Raw genomic sequence first — 15,984 nt, 5'->3', positions numbered from 1 at the left:
CCCAACCTGTTGCTCCCTTTAATAGTGCCACATCCTGCTGTCACCCCCTAACAATATGTCTACTGTGCTGCTAACTGCCCCCAAATACCTATCATTTGGAGCTAGCAAAATAGGGGCAATTTGTTGGACACTGGGGGGGCATTGTGGCTTATAATTGGTGAACATTGGGGTTATAGTGGTTGACAATAGAGGGGGGCATTGTGGCTGACAATATGAGGGCATTGTGGCTGTACAGAGGTGACATTGTGGTTGACACTAGGGTGCAGTTTAGGGGTATACTGGCAGTCAGCTCCAGCGACCTAATGTAAACATTACCTAGTAGTAGAGAAAAAAGGAGGAGTCCTCCAGCTCACCTGTGCAGGTAATTTGCCTTGCCTGTAGCGCTCGGGTCCTCGTGTCAGTACACGTGCTGGGTAGACAAGAAAAACAGAGGGAAGGATCCGGCGCTGAGACCATATGTGTCTATTAAAAATGGAAACTTCTTCCAAGTTTTATTGGACAAACGAAGTTAAAAATGGATAGTCCGTGTCTCTTTGGTATCCGTGGTTCATTGGGATGAATAAGCAGGTGCCTACGCGTTTCAGACGCGGTCTGCGTCCTTAATCACGGAAAGTCATGATTAAGGACGCAGACCGCGTCTGAAACGCGTAGGCACCTGCTTATTCATCCCAATGAAGCACGGATACCAAAGAGACACGGACTATCCATTTTTAAAGAGGCTCTGTCACCACTTTATAAGTGTCCTATCTCCTACATAAGGAGATGGGCGCTATAATGTAGGTGACAGTAATGCTTTTTATTTAAAAAAAACTATCTATTTTCACAACGTTAGGAGCGATTTTGGTTTATGCTAATGAGTTGCTTAATGCCCAAGTGGGCGTATTTTTACTTTCGACCAAGTGGGCGTTGTACAGAGGAGTGTATGACGCTGACCAATCGGCATCATGCACTCCTCTCCCTTCATTTAGACAGCAGAATCCCGTTCTTACTAGAACATGATCTGCAGCCACATTCACAGCGATTCTGCTTGATTAACGTTAATCAAGTGTCCTGATAATGAATACACATGACCATCCAGCCTGGATGTCATGTGTATTCAGAATCCTGACACTTCTGAATCTTTTCTGTGAGATTCCAGCAACGGATATGAAATCTCGCGAGATTACGGAGATAAACGAGATTTCGTTTCCCGTGCTGGAAATCTCACAGAAAAGAGTCAGAAGTGTCAGGATTCTGAATACACATGACGTCCAGGCTGGATGGTCATGTGTATTCATTATCAGGACACTGCAGTAACGTTAATCAAGCAGAATCGCTGTGTATGTGGCTGCAGATCATGTTCTAGTAAGAACGCGATTCTGCTGTCTAAATGAATGGAGAGGAGTGCATGATGCCGATTGGTCAGCGTCATACACTCCTCTGTACAACGCCCACTTGGTCAAAAGTAAAAATACGCCCACTTGGGCATTAAGCAACTCATTAGCATAAACCAAAATCGCTCCTAACGTTGTGAAAATAGATCGTTTTTTTAAATAAAAAGCATTACTGTCTCCTACATTATAGCGCCGATCTCCTTATGTAGGAGATAGGACACTTATAATGTGGTGACAGAGCCTCTTTAACTTCGTTTGTCCAATAAAACTTGGAAGAAGTTTCCATTTTTAATAGACACATATGGTCTCAGCGCTGGATCCTTCCCTCTGTTTTTCTTGTCTAAACATTACCTAGGATGAACTCAAGTTAACCAAAATTACCCACCCGACCCTTCACTTTGGCGGTCCAATCAATCCGCACTCTATGAAATGAATACTAAAAAAAAGAAAAAGTCTGAAATAATTTATACCATATTATATTATGATTAAAAATGCTTTTGTGAAATCATAGTTCTTCCAATTAATATTGTATGTATATACAGTGAAGGAAATAAGTATTTGATCCCTTGCTGATTTTGTAAGTTTGCCCACTGTCAAAGACATGAACATCTAGAATTTTTAGGCTAGGAAAATCACATTGTCAAAATTATATATATTTATTTGCATTGTGCACAGAGAAATAAGTATTTGATCCCCTACCAACCATTCAGAGTTCAGCCTCCTCCAGACCAGTTACACGCTCCAAATCAACTTGGTGCCTGCATTAAAGACAGCTGTCTTAAATGGTCACCTGTATAAAAGACTCCTGTCCACAGACTCAATTAATCAGTCTGACTCTAACCTCTACAACATGGGCAAGACCAAAGAGCTTTCTAAGGATGTCAGGGACAAGCTCATAGACCTGCACAAGGCTGGAATGGGCTACAAAACTATAAGTAAGACGCTGGGTGAGAAGGAGACAACTGTTGGTGCAATAGTAAGAAAATGGAAGACATACAAAATGACTGTGAATCGACATCGATCTGGGGCTCCATGCAAAATCTCACCTCGTGGGGTATCCTTGATTCTGAGGAAGGTGAGAGCTCAGCCGAAAACTACACGGGGGGAACTTGTTAGTGATCTCAAGGCAGATGGGACCACAGTCACCAAGAAAACCATTGGTAACACATTACGTCGTAATGGATTAAAATCCTGCAGTGCCCGCAAGGTCCCCCTGCTCAAGAAGGCACATGTACAGGCCCATCTGAAGTTTGCAAATGAACATCTGGATGATTCTGAGAGTGATTGGGAGAAGGTGCTGTGGTCAGATGAGACTAAAATTTAGCTCTTTGGCATTAACTCTACTCGCCGTGTTTGGGGGAAGAGAAATGCTGCCTATGACCCAAAGAACACCGTCCCCACTGTCAAGCATGGAGGTGGAAACATTATGTTTTGGGGGTGTTTCTCTGCTAAGGGCACAGGACTACTTCACCGCATCAATGGGAGAATGGATGGAGCCATGTACCGTCAAATCCTGAGTGACAACCTCCTTCCCTCCACCAGGACATTAAAAATGGCTCGTGGCTGGGTCTTCCAGCACGACAATGACCCGAAACATACAGCCAAGGCAACAAAGGAGTGGCTCAAAAAGAAGCACATTAAGATCATGGAGTGGCCTAGCCAGTCTCCAGACCTTAATCCCATCGAAAACGTATGGAGGGAGCTGAAGATCCGAGTTGCCAAGCGACAGCCTCGAAATCTTAATGATTTACAGATGATCTGCAAAGAGGAGTGGGCCAAAATTCCATCTAACATGTGTGCAAACCTCATCATCAACTACAAAAAACGTCTGACTGCTGTGCTTGCCAACAAGGGTTTTGCCACCAAGTATTGAGTCTTGTTTGCCAAAGGGATCAAATACTTATTTCTCTGTGCACAATGCAAATAAATATATATAATTTTGACAATGTGATTTTTTTTTTTTTTTTATAGTTACTTCTCAGGACAAAGGCAATAGATTTTCCAATCCCTGATAATAACTTAAATGTACAGTATAAAATAAGTTATTGTAATATATTGCCAACCATTCACTCTCCTCACAAAAATTAGTTGATTCACAAATAATCAAAAGTGAAATAAATATGGCGTAAGTTCAAGTCCATTTTATATTTAATTTTTCAAATGTATGCTTATGACAGTTTTAATGTCCATGATTTCCAATGATTCTATTATTTCTAGATTTACTGCTATAGAAATACAGAGTGTAAACCCCAAATGCTACTTTCCTTAGTTCCATCAACTGTCTGGAAGCATGTCTAAATGAAAGTACCCAATCAATTGGCATTTATAATATATCCAATTTATTAGTGAGCATGTTTTTTTTAAGGAACATTCCCAAGCAGGATACTTATGAAAAACATATTTCCTTATTTTCCTGTACTTTCCTCTATAGTGCATCTGTCACGTCTCCTATCATACCCTATCTGCAGCATACACTCTATAGGAGGGGATGCTGAGCGCAGAGATTTATAGTTTTCAATTATTTGATTCAGTATTTTCAAGTGCAAAACTATTAAAATGCTGCCAGGTATTATAGAGAAAGCCTATGAGCGATTGACAGGTTTTCTTGTATGAGTTTGTATATAGGGAGGGCTGTCAATCACCCTGTGTGGGGGAGAGCAGGACTCACGGGACACTAAAATAGAGTAGCAAAGGAGACCCCACAGACTCTCTTTAACCCCTTCCCAGCCTGCGCCATTCCCATGAAACACTATTACGGCACGGTGATGTTGTGGGCACAGGAGGTGTGCCAGCGCCATCACTGGCAGGTGTCAGCAGCATTATACAGCACGCATCGCGCTCTATTGGCCGAGATCAAAGATAACCACACCCTTCCTGGCATTTTAATTCCTTAGATGCTGCGGTCAATAGCTACTGACTGCGACACCTAAAGAGTTTGATGAGGGGGCTCTGTCTCTCAGCCCATCCAGGCCCCATCACGGGTTGCAAATGAGTTACCTTGGCAGTGAGGGGGTCTCACAATGTTCCTTAGTCCAGTCATTGGTAGCTGTCTGTTATGCCATGCCAGACATGCATTAATACTTTAGAATACTAAGTATTCCAAAGTATTATACAAGCAATCAAATGATCGCAGCTTCAAAACCCCTAGTGATACTAATAAAAAAGTGTAATAAAAAAAAGTAAAAATGACTTGATTGAGTACAGATAATAAACTATAAAAAAAATATAAGATACCACGACAATTACACCCAATAAAAATGTAATAAGTTATTCAATACGTTCTATTAAAACCAAAATGGTGTCAATACAAGCAAGCTCTCATGAAGCTACATTGAGGGGGGAAAAAAAGTATATGGCTCTCAGAATGCAGTCAGACAAAAATTATTTTATCTTCCATAAAACGTGTTTTTAGTGTGCAAAAGTACTAAAACATACAAAAAAATATTTGGTATCGCCGCAATTGTAATGATTCGTAAAATAAAGTTAACATGTAATTTATACCGTATGGTAGGTAGCGTAAAAAATATCATGGCAGAATTGCTCTCCCCATACAAAATGTATAAAAGTTATGTAATAAATATGTACCCCAAAAAGGTGCCATTCAAAAATACCACTAGTCCTGCAAAAAAACAAAGCCCTCATACAGCTTTATCGATAGGAGAGAATAAAAGTTATAGCTCTTGGAATACGATCGTAAAAAAATGAAAAGAATCATGGCGACCTATAGGGCCAAAATAGGACGTGTACTTAAAGAGGATCTGTCACTAGTTTAGTAATGCCCTATGTCCTAGATAATCTAATAGGCGCTGTCACATTGATAATACTAGTAAAATTTGTGTCACAAAAAGTTTATTTTAAAAGTTAGGAGCTTTTTTCTAAATATCCAAATGAGGCTATACTAGCCAAGTGTGTGTCAACAGCAGTGATTCTCCTGAGGTGGAGCTTCCTCACAGCCTCTGACATTGTCCTATTGGCATGAAGCTGCTTCACACAATGTGGGAGACTCAGGCTACACTAGACAAGTGGGTGTCAACAGCAGCGATTCTCCTGAGGTGGAGCTACCTCACAGCCTTGGACGCTGTCCTATCAGCATGAAGCTGCTTCACACAGTATGAGAGACTGAGGCCCCATGCACACGACCGTATTTTTGTCCACCTGTAAATACTGGCGTAAATACGGGTCACCCGTATTCCACCCGTATTTACGGGCACGTTTTTGGCTGCAAAATTGCACTGCACTAATCGGCAGCCCTTCTCTATATCAGTGCAGGATAGAGAGAAGGGACAGCCCTTTCCGTAATAAAAGTAAAAGAAATTCATACTTACCCGGCCGTTGTCTTGGTGACGCGTCCCTCTCTTGACATCCAGTCCGACCTCCCTGGATGACGCGGCAGTCCATGTTACCGCTGCAGCCAGTGATTGGCCTGTGATTGGCTGCAGCGGTCACATGGGCCGTAACGTCATCCCAGGAGGCCGGACTGGAGGAAGAAGCAGGGAGTTCTGGGTAAGTATGAATGTCATTTTTTTTTTTTACAGCTTTATCTATATTGTGATCGGTAGCCACTGTCCAGGGTGCAGAAACAGTTACTGCCGAACGTTTAATTCTTTCAGCACCCTGGACAGTGACTATTTACTGACGTCGCCTAGCAGCGCTCCCGTAATTATGGGTGCATACACGTAGTCACCCGGAATTACGGGAGCCCCGTAGACTTCTAATTACGGCCTGAAATAGGACATGTTCTATCTTTTTCAACGGCACAGGCACCTTCACGTAAGCATACGGGGAGGTACCCGTGGCCAATAGAAGTCTATGGGCCCGTAATTACGGGAGTTTTTACGGTCGTGTGCATGGGGCCTGAGGCTGTTCAATTAGTGGTTCTGGTGGCATATGAAAGTTGAGATTCTAATCTTTCATATGACACCAGGATCGCATTTCTAGCTGTGAAACAACCGGAGAAATCGCCAGTTGAATACATAGTAGGGAATGGAAGCTGCATACTATATGATCACACGGTGTTGCTGGGCAGGGAATGGGGAGAAGCTGTAGGACTATTGGACAGCGTCATACAGAAAACATCAGACTGCCCAGAGTGAAAAGAAAGAGAGTCACCTCCTATTAGAGCCACATTAGAATATTTAGAAAAATGCTCATAACTTTGCAAATAATAAACGTTTTTGAAAAAAATCACACTGCAGTTATCAGCATCATAGCGCCTATTAGATTAGTTAGGAGATAGGGAATTAATAAACTAGTGACAGATCCTCTTTAAGAAGTTGTCAACATGTCTACTAGCTCCAGACATTCCATAAGTTCAACTGAATCTATGGACAGTAAAAAAAAAAAAAAAAACTACTAAAAAAGGTTAGACTTTTTATTTCACTATTTTCTAAACTTTTCCTAAAAATGCTACACAGAATGTGATTTGTTACTTATTTTCCCCTCTGCCGTTAAATATGTTTACCCTCAATGGTGCTTCATTTTACGATATAAGATGCCATCTTAACCACAGGCTGTCAGCAGATCTAAACAAAAATAAATTGCAGGAGCAACCCTCGATTGTGTGTTATTTCTCACAGTGATTTTCTATTTTACTTTAGTGATATCTGATGAGAGTATAAAATAATGCCATCTGCCATCTGATTAAGCTCTAATGGCAATTGTGAGATGAGACAGGGACCTAGGCACTACATTCCACCAATTCTCTTCCTCTACCCTGTATAATAAGCACATGAATATTCCACTGCGTGATTCAGTCTAACATTTTTGGCTTCTAGATTAAAAAAGTATATTCCACTACTTGAGGAAGAAAAAATGTCAAGCTTTTTTTATGTCTAAATAAAAAGTTCCACCTTTGATGTTTTGGAGATGCCATTTATTAAAATGTCAAACACACTTTTCACACTGTGGGGGGCCACTTAGTCCTTTGAATCCAACTCTAACACGCAGACATCTTATTCTCTTTTGTTTCGCGCTGTCAAATCTCACAAGGGATTTCATGATGTTTGCAGTTACAAACTGTAATTGCCATGATACAACTTCAGTTCTCAGAAATGTTCTAGAGCTAAGAACATTTAGTTGAAATGCACTTGTTTCTTACAAATTAGACTACAGGAGAATTTTTACTATCGTCTAAATATTTTTAATATTTACAGTTTCTATAATCTTGTTTTCGCCACTCTATTAAACCGAAAGTTCTGTGTGAACCTGTCACTATGACAGACCTCTTTAAATTAGAGCTTCAATGTCATCCTCTAATAGGACTGTACTAGTGAGTGCAAATGTATCCACTAAGCAGCCCCCGATAGTGATAAACGGGGACTAAAAAACAAAAAAAGAACTTCTTGGTTCTATGAAATCAGAGTGTATCACATGATCCCTCTCAGCCAGTCAGTAACGCTGAAATAGATCATGTGATGCCATCTGTGACTACTGAGAGGGATGATGTGATACATGATGTGACTCAGGATCAGGGAACTGGGGGGAACTTTTTTTTAGCTCCCCTGCTAGGCACTTTGGCAGCTGTTTAGTGTATACAATGACACTCGGATATAGCAGTATTAGGGGATCACATTGATGCTATCATTTAAAGAGGTCTATCATAGAGAAAGGTTCTCTTTAAAAAACATTTCCACATTAATTCAATAAAAAAAAGGTCATTGAGTCATTCTCTTCTGCCAAGTTGTTAATACATATTCAATAATTTTTTTTCTCTATCTGTTCATGGTAAAGCTAAGTGTCAAGATACTATATTAGGCTACCTTTAGTATCCCTACAGAGGATGTCATACCCTCTGACAATTCTGCCAAAAATTCTGCAAACTTTATTAGTGACTGACTATTCTGCCAAGTTCTCTCACTTTTGTATTGCTTCATAACCAGCCAGACTTGCTTTTCAGGGGTTTGTAAAAACTAAGTGACACCTCATATGTAACAGTAATGGCAGCCATAATGGTTGACACCAAGTTTTCCAAATAATTTTTAACAACTTGACTGAATTTACCACCCCTCAATCTGGCTTCAGACACCCTGTTATCACCAAGGTAAGCTGCAGCCTGCCATACATTTAGTAATTTAGCATTACATACCTACATTTCAATGACGGGCCAGCCACGTAAAAAATGGACTTACTGAGTCCACCTGACCGAGAGTGTCTAAGTATGATCTCCGATCTGGCTCATACGAGGGGATCCCGAATGACGTCTATGATGATCCATATGCCATAATAGAATATATTGAACGGTGTTGTCATCGTAAGACAGCCCCTTTAAACACTCATGTGTGTGGCCAAATTAGAAATTGATCCTGCTAGATGACACTTCATAAATGGGGAGATCTCCTGTCTATTATCAGCATGTTAGTATTAGTAAATAATATAGTATTACTTCTTTACACCAAAAAAAACAGTCAGACATTTGCTTACTGTATGCATTGCTTGCGTTGGATTAAGGCCAGTGTCTTTGGTCATCAGGAACCACAGCTCAAAAGGTGTATATCCTCCATTATAAATTAAATACATTTTTTAAAAATAAACTTGACTACAAACAGTCCTTTCTGTTAACTGTAGAAAGCCTAATAAAACAATAATGCTGCATTTGAAATAAAAATATTATTTCTTGGAAATTGCTTTGTGTTATATTTATGTGTATTGCTATTTTATGTGGGAGAATACAAAGTCTTACCGCTTCAACTTCCGCAGGGTCATACCAAACATTTATGTAGGGGTGTTGTAGAGCCTCATCCACTGATATTCTTTTAGCTGGGTCAATGACTAGCATCTTTGATAAAAGGTCTCTTGCTTGGCTGGCTGCAGGACACATAATGGTGACAATAAGATTAAGGTCATTGATATAAGGTCAATTAGATTGAGTACAGTTAGAATTATGAAGGCGTAATAACGTAAACGTGAAAATAAGTAGACGTATGATACCTTGTGCTTCCAACATAAAGGCTCTAAGTATTGCTGGCAAGATCGATGAGATACTGGTAGCAGCATATAGGTCTGAAGATGGGCTGGAGCTCACAGGCCAGTGGTACCATTAGGACTTTGGCCCATTTACGGACATATTTCCAATATTTAACACCACAGAATGTTTGTTAATGGAGCTAGACTTTAATCATCTAGATGCTGTAGACAAGCAAGGATACACTCACCTGGCATTGTCTTCTCAACCAGTTTAGTAAGTAGGCAGTAATAGTAGTTGAATCAATTGAGGACATCTATTAGATATCCACATCTAAAGTGGTGGTGATATTCTACATTGTAGACAGGGAGGGGAGAAATGGCAATGACATCTGCAGTAGCAGGTCAATGTTTTGGTCTACACATCCACAAATCTTCAGATTGACTTTTTTTGATAAATATATGAAATATTTTTTGTTACTTGAAGACATACTTTCCCATTAAATCTTAATAAATGATCAATGTCGTATACAAGCCACAATGTATCAAGTGCACATATAATATACTACATCAACCTTGTTTTACTATTTATTTTTTCAGTGTTTTTTTAGGATGATGATCAGTGCACAGGTTCTGCTCATAAGTCATATGAAAAGGCTGCTCTCTGCTCATTGGAAGTCTGACTGACTCCTTCTCCGAGTCATCGTGTTTTGGCATATTTCTTCTAATATTTATCCATTCTTGATGGGTTATAATTGATCTGATCTATGGGATCCAATCTTTATCTGACCTTTCCCATTCTCTATGATAAACATGTGTAAAAGAAGGCCATTGCGCTCAATAGTAGGGATTTATTTAGCAATTTGTCCTACCCTTATCATAGGAAAATGTCTCTGCATGTAAATACAAATCTCATTATTTGAGTTCCTGAATGGGAAGAAAACTGAAGCATAAAACACAGGATATCTGCTATACAATTATTGAAAAACCTGATGTAATACATTTCATAAGCCTACCTTTGAGTTTATTATGCTCGGAATCTGCAGGAAATAGAGAATCTGGGAAAAGCTTGGGGAAGGTGAGACCAGCATATTTGGGCCGATTTTCGACATAATTCCGAACAGTTGGCTGGAGTTTTTTCATGAATTCTGGACACGGTGTTCCCAGCTGCTCTATGACTTTGTTCCACTGGTCAATATCTGAACATACGTTAAGAAATTACCAATATTCTTATTTACTGTTATTAGAAGAATAATGAAGTGAATTAAATGAGATTTTTTTTTTACAGCTACAGCTTTTTCTTGTGCTTGTTAACCTTCTTTCTTTGGTATCATTATTATATACTTGCGGAAAAATGGCTGAATTTTAACGTATTACGGTTGCAATACCTAGACCCCCAGATATTCCACTGAACCAAGCTTTGATAGACATAGGGTTGGATGTGACCTAAGATCAGTTCAGTAGAACCAAGAGAGGAGGTAAAGGGGGGGGGGGGTGGGGGTTGCTTGTTGCAGCCATAATACGGCCATATAAAACCGGCCCACTTCTATCTCTATATAACATGTTAGTATAGAGGGCAATTATTTAATTGCCAACTTTAACCCTTTGTGTACACTGGGAGATTACCTAACAGTATGACAAATCATTAAAACTTACCTGCACTTTCAGTACTACAGTATGACTGTAATATGCATAATGATTCATTTCTCCCGACCATAATCTCTTCTCCATCTCATAGTTATACAGTAGACTTAACAACGCAAAGGAAGAAAACATATGAAAGATAAAAACGTAAGTAATAATTATGCGGTAAGTGGTTATTCACTCATTTATACTAAAGCCTATGTTTCTGGTACAACCGTTTCCTACTAACTAATAGCTGACCACAGACAATTGTCCATATGTAAGTTGTTAATCACCCCCCTCACCTTGATTTCCCTATTAACATCCTCGTTTTATGTGTCTCTAAAGGGAGGAAGGGTGAATGGCTGACAGACACTCCTAGCACGACTAATTCCAGGGGAAAGGCTTGGTTGAAAAAATTAAGATGGCATCTCAATTATATATGCCTTCTATATGCAAAGAATTGATGGCCTGTAGGTACTGGTAGCCCCATAGATATTAGATTGTTGGCACACCCGGCTGTTTTCAGTGTATAGTCAACCTAACGCTACTCTGCATCTGTAAAGAGGGAACTACAGGTATCCGATAGAAGATAATCCCCAACCTCCTCATACAATAGAGGACAATGAGTTCACTGATGTTATAATGACCAAATCTATGAAATGTCACTAATGACATTGGAGAAGGGTCTGAGAATTGGCAAGATTTCTGCCCATTTATGGCCAATTTATTAATAAGTATAAGTATACTTTTCTTGAAATGATCTAAAATCATTGCAAATCATTTTCATTAAACAGCGAAATAATAATTAAAAAATCCTTAATTTCAATTTTGAAGGATGTGCTGTTCATGTAATAATAAACAATAATCTGATAAAAACCAAGCAACTATTGTTGTTCTGCCGCTTGTAATTCACCAAGTGCTTTCGAGCCTCGTGACATGAAATAAAAAAAGTAACACACGGTAGATGCAAAAAAAAATCTGTTCAAACTAATATACAAAATATTTATAACAGTGAGTTTACTATGAATATGTTGTGATAGTAAAATATTGGTATGCACTTTCTGAAATGACACCACAATGGCAACTAGAAAGGCATGAAATATTTTTTTAATAATATAGAATAAAATGATGGTCCAGATGAGAATAACTCATATGATCTTATTAAATATTTAAGCATCATAAGACCCAGAAAAAATGCATTTATGAAATATGAATCTGTTCCTGCATGACTGTTAAGCATCAAAAATATATAACATGCTTATACTTAGGTATACACATTGGTACTTTATATATGGCACCTGGTTTCTTCCGCATGAATGGAATATAAAAGGCTGCTACCTTCTCTCTTAAGCTGATAAGTGGTTAATCTTTAACTGCTTATACTTAATTCCAGCAAATAAAAAATAAATCTGGAACAATTATTATAATATTTGTGTTCAATCTCTTTTTATGAACAAAATATGTAACAACATGACATTCATAGAATTCAGCCGTGTAGAACAGACATATTGACAAGTGATAAACAATATTGTTCATTATTATCATTAGAGATGAGCGAACCGGGACAACCGAACCCGGTTTCGGTCCGAACATCAGGAAAAGTTCGGTTCGCAGCGAATCCGAACTTCACCGGGTTCGGCCGAACCCGTTTTGACCGAACCCGGTTAAAAATATTATACAAATCGGCAGCCACTTGTCTCTATCAATCACTGATAGAGAAAAGAGGCTGCTGATTAAAAATAAAATAAAAAGCATTTCATACGTACCCGGTCGTTGTCTTGGTGACGAGTCCCTCTTCTTCCTCCAGTCCGACCTTCTTTTCTGACACGGCAGCCTGTGATTGGCTGCAGAGGCCTCTGCAGCCTGTGATTGGCTGCAGCGGTCACATGGGCTGTAACGTCACCCAGGGATGTCGAGAGGAACGCGTCACCAAGGCAACGGCCAGGAGACCGGACTGGAGGAAGCAGAAAGTTCTCGGTAAGTATGAACGTCTTTTTTTTTTACAGGTTGATGTATATTGTGATCGGTAGTCACTGTCCAGGGTACTGAAACAGTTACTGCCGATCAGTTAACTCTTTCAGCACCCTGGACAGTGACTATTTACTGATGTCGCCTAGCAACGCTGCCGTAATGACGGGTGCACACATGTAGTCACCCGACATTACGGGGCCTCATGCACACGACCGTAAAAACACCCGTTATTACGGGTCGTAATTACGACCCGAAATAGCGAGCCCATAGACTTCTGTTAGCCACGGGTACCTTCCCGTTTTCTCACGGGAAGGTGCCCGTGCCGTTAAAAAGATAGAACATGTTCTATTTTTTTATTTTACGGGCCGTGCTCCTATACTTTATAATGGGAGCACGGCTCGGAAAAACGACCGGCTGCCCGTGGCCGGCCGTGCTCATCTCCTGAAATACTCTGTGCTGCCTTAGGGCATGCCCACACGTGGCGGTTTTCCTCCGCAACTGTCCGCATCAATGCCGCACAGAATCTGCGTTGCAGATTCTGTGGCGGATCTGACCAAAATGTGGAGCAAATTGATGCGGATTAGCTGCTGCGTACTGCGGTAAAAGTGCTTCCCTTCTCTCTATCAGTGCAGGATAGAGAGAAGGGACAGCACTTTCCCTAGTGAAAGCAAACTAATTTCATACTTACCGGCCGTTGTCATGGTGACGCGTCCCTCTTTCGGCATCCAGCCCGACCTCCCTGGATGACGCGGCAGTCCATGTGACCGCTGCAGCCTGTGATTGGCTGCAGCCGTCACTTAGACTGAAACGTCATCCTGGGAAGCCGGACTGGAGACAGAAGCAGGGAGTTCTCGGTAAGTATGAACTTCTATTTTTTTTACAGGTTGCTGTATATTGGGATCGGTAGTCACTGTCCAGGGTGCAGAAACAGTTACTGCCGATCGCGTAACTCTTTCAGCACCCTGGACAGTGACTATTTACTGACGTCTCCTAGCAACGCTCCCGTAATTCCGGGAGCCCCATTGACTTCCTCAGTCTGGCTGTAGACCTAGAAATACATAGGTCCAGCCAGAATGAAGAAATGTCATGTCAAAAAAGCAAGACGCATCCGCAGCACACATAACATGTGCATGACAGTTGCGGACTTCATTGCGGAATTTAGAATCTCCATTGAAGTCAATGGAGAACTTCCGCAATGAGTCCGCAACCAGTCCGCCACTGCTCCGCAACATCCATTGTATGCTGCGGACACCAAATTCCGCACCGCAGCCTATGCTCCGCAGAGGAATTTTCAGCCTCGTCTAAACGAAGCCTACTAAAAAGAAGTGGAAGGCAATGGAGAAACGGCTCCGCTGCGGATTAACGCTGCGGAGTGTCCGCAGCGGAATTCAAGAGCAATTCCGCCACGTGTGGCTTTGCCCTTAAACTCTGTGGACAGGTCAGGATCCTGTTTCTTTTAAATGCTGCTGGGGAACCCGCTCGATCCACTATATAAGGCTGCGCTACAGTGCAGCATTTAAAAGAAACAGGATCCTGACCTGTCCACAGAGTTTAAGGCAGCACAGAGTATTTCAGGACATGAGCGTGCAGATTCAGTGCTGCTGTGAACTCTGCTCTTACCATTACGTAGCTCTCAGTCTGTTACCTCTCTTCCACTCCTGTCCTCAATAACACCTTCACATGATTGGCAAGTCACCACATAATGGTAAGAGCAGAGTTCACAGCAGCACAGAGTATTTCAGGAGATGAGCGTGCGGATCTTGTGCGGGGTGGTGACTTGCCAATCATGTGAAGGTGTTATTGAGGACAGGAGTGGAGGAGAGGTAACAGACTGAGCTACGTAATGGTAAGAGCAGAGTTCACAGCAGCACAGAGTATTTCAGGAGAGGAGCGTGCAGATTCTGTGCTGCTGTGAACTCTGCTCTTACCATTACGTAGCTCTCAGTCTGTTACCTCTCCTCCACTCCTGTCCTCAATAACACCTTCACATGATTGGCAAGTCACCACCCCGCACAAGATCCGCATGCTCCTCTCCTGAAATACTCTGTGCTGCTGTGAACTCTGCTCTTACCATTACGTGGTGACTTGCCAATCATGTGAAGGTGTTATTAAGGACAGGAGTGGAGGAGAGGTAACAGACTGAGAGCCACGTAATGGTAAGAGCAGAGTTCACAGCAGCACTGAATCTTCACGCTCCTCTCCTGAAATACTCTGTGCTGCCTTAAACTCTGGGACAGGTCAGGATCCTGTTTCTTTTAAATGCTGCACTGTAGCGCAGCCTTATATAGTGGATCGAGCGGGTTCCCCAGCAGCATTTAAAAGAAACAGGATCCTGACCTGTCCACAGAGTTTAAGGCAGCGCAGCACAGAGTATTTCAGGAGAGAAGCGTGTGATTGGCTGCAGAGGCCGGTGCAGCCTGTGATTGGCTGCAGAGGCCGCTGCAGCCTGTGATTGGCTGCAGAGGCGGTCACGTGGGATGAAGCGTCATCCCTGGAGGCCGGCCTTCTGACGTCATCCTGACGTGCGTGACCGCCACTACAGCCTGTGATTGGCTGCAGCGGCGACATGGATGAAACGTCATCGCTGGAGGCCGGACAGGAGGAATGTAAGTATGAACGTATTTTTATGTATTTTTTATTACATTAAAATTTTATTTTCCGTGCGCCGAGCATGTACTGTCAAGGTTGCTGAAAGAGTTAGTGCAGCCCATTAACTCTTTCAGCACCCTGGACAGTACCATGCTCAGCGCACGGAAATTAAAGGTTCGTTCCGAACTAGTTCGGTCCGAATCTAACTTTTTCGTGAAATTCGGCGAACTAGCCGAACCGAACTTTTCATAAGTTCGCTCATCTCTAATTATCATATTTAACCCCTTCCCTCTTTGGCCACTTTTGACCTTCCTGACAGAGCCTTGTTTTTCAAATCTGACATCTGTCACTTTATGTGGTAATAACTTTGGAATGCTTTTACTTATCCAAGCGATTCTGAGATTGTTTTCTCGTGACATATTGGACTTTACGTTAGTGAAAAAATTTCGTCTAAAAATTCGATATTTATTTGTGAGAAACCCCAAAAGTTAGAGAAAATTTGCAAAAATTAGCATTTTTCTAAATT

General features: G+C 41.3%; 1 protein-coding gene across 9 annotated transcripts in view; it reads right to left on the bottom strand.

The window, feature by feature from the left end:
- Positions 1-15,984, bottom strand: part of MAPK10 (mitogen-activated protein kinase 10) — a 239,964-nt gene that overhangs the window by 24,087 nt on the left and 199,893 nt on the right. For all 9 annotated transcript variants that reach the window (XM_075860977.1, XM_075860953.1, XM_075860970.1 and 6 more), the window contains 2 exons: positions 10,289-10,471; positions 9,052-9,176 (listed from right to left, as the gene is read on the bottom strand). In XM_075860977.1, coding sequence (XP_075717092.1) covers positions 9,052-9,176; positions 10,289-10,471 — 308 coding nt within the window. The remainder of the gene's footprint in view (positions 1-9,051; positions 9,177-10,288; positions 10,472-15,984) is intronic.

The sequence above is a fragment of the Rhinoderma darwinii genome, chromosome 1 (genome assembly GCF_050947455.1).
Source record: "Rhinoderma darwinii isolate aRhiDar2 chromosome 1, aRhiDar2.hap1, whole genome shotgun sequence".
Classification (NCBI taxonomy): domain Eukaryota; kingdom Metazoa; phylum Chordata; class Amphibia; order Anura; family Rhinodermatidae; genus Rhinoderma; species Rhinoderma darwinii.
Note: the sequence above shows the minus strand (reverse complement) of the source record. Positions and strands in the feature narration are given on the sequence as shown.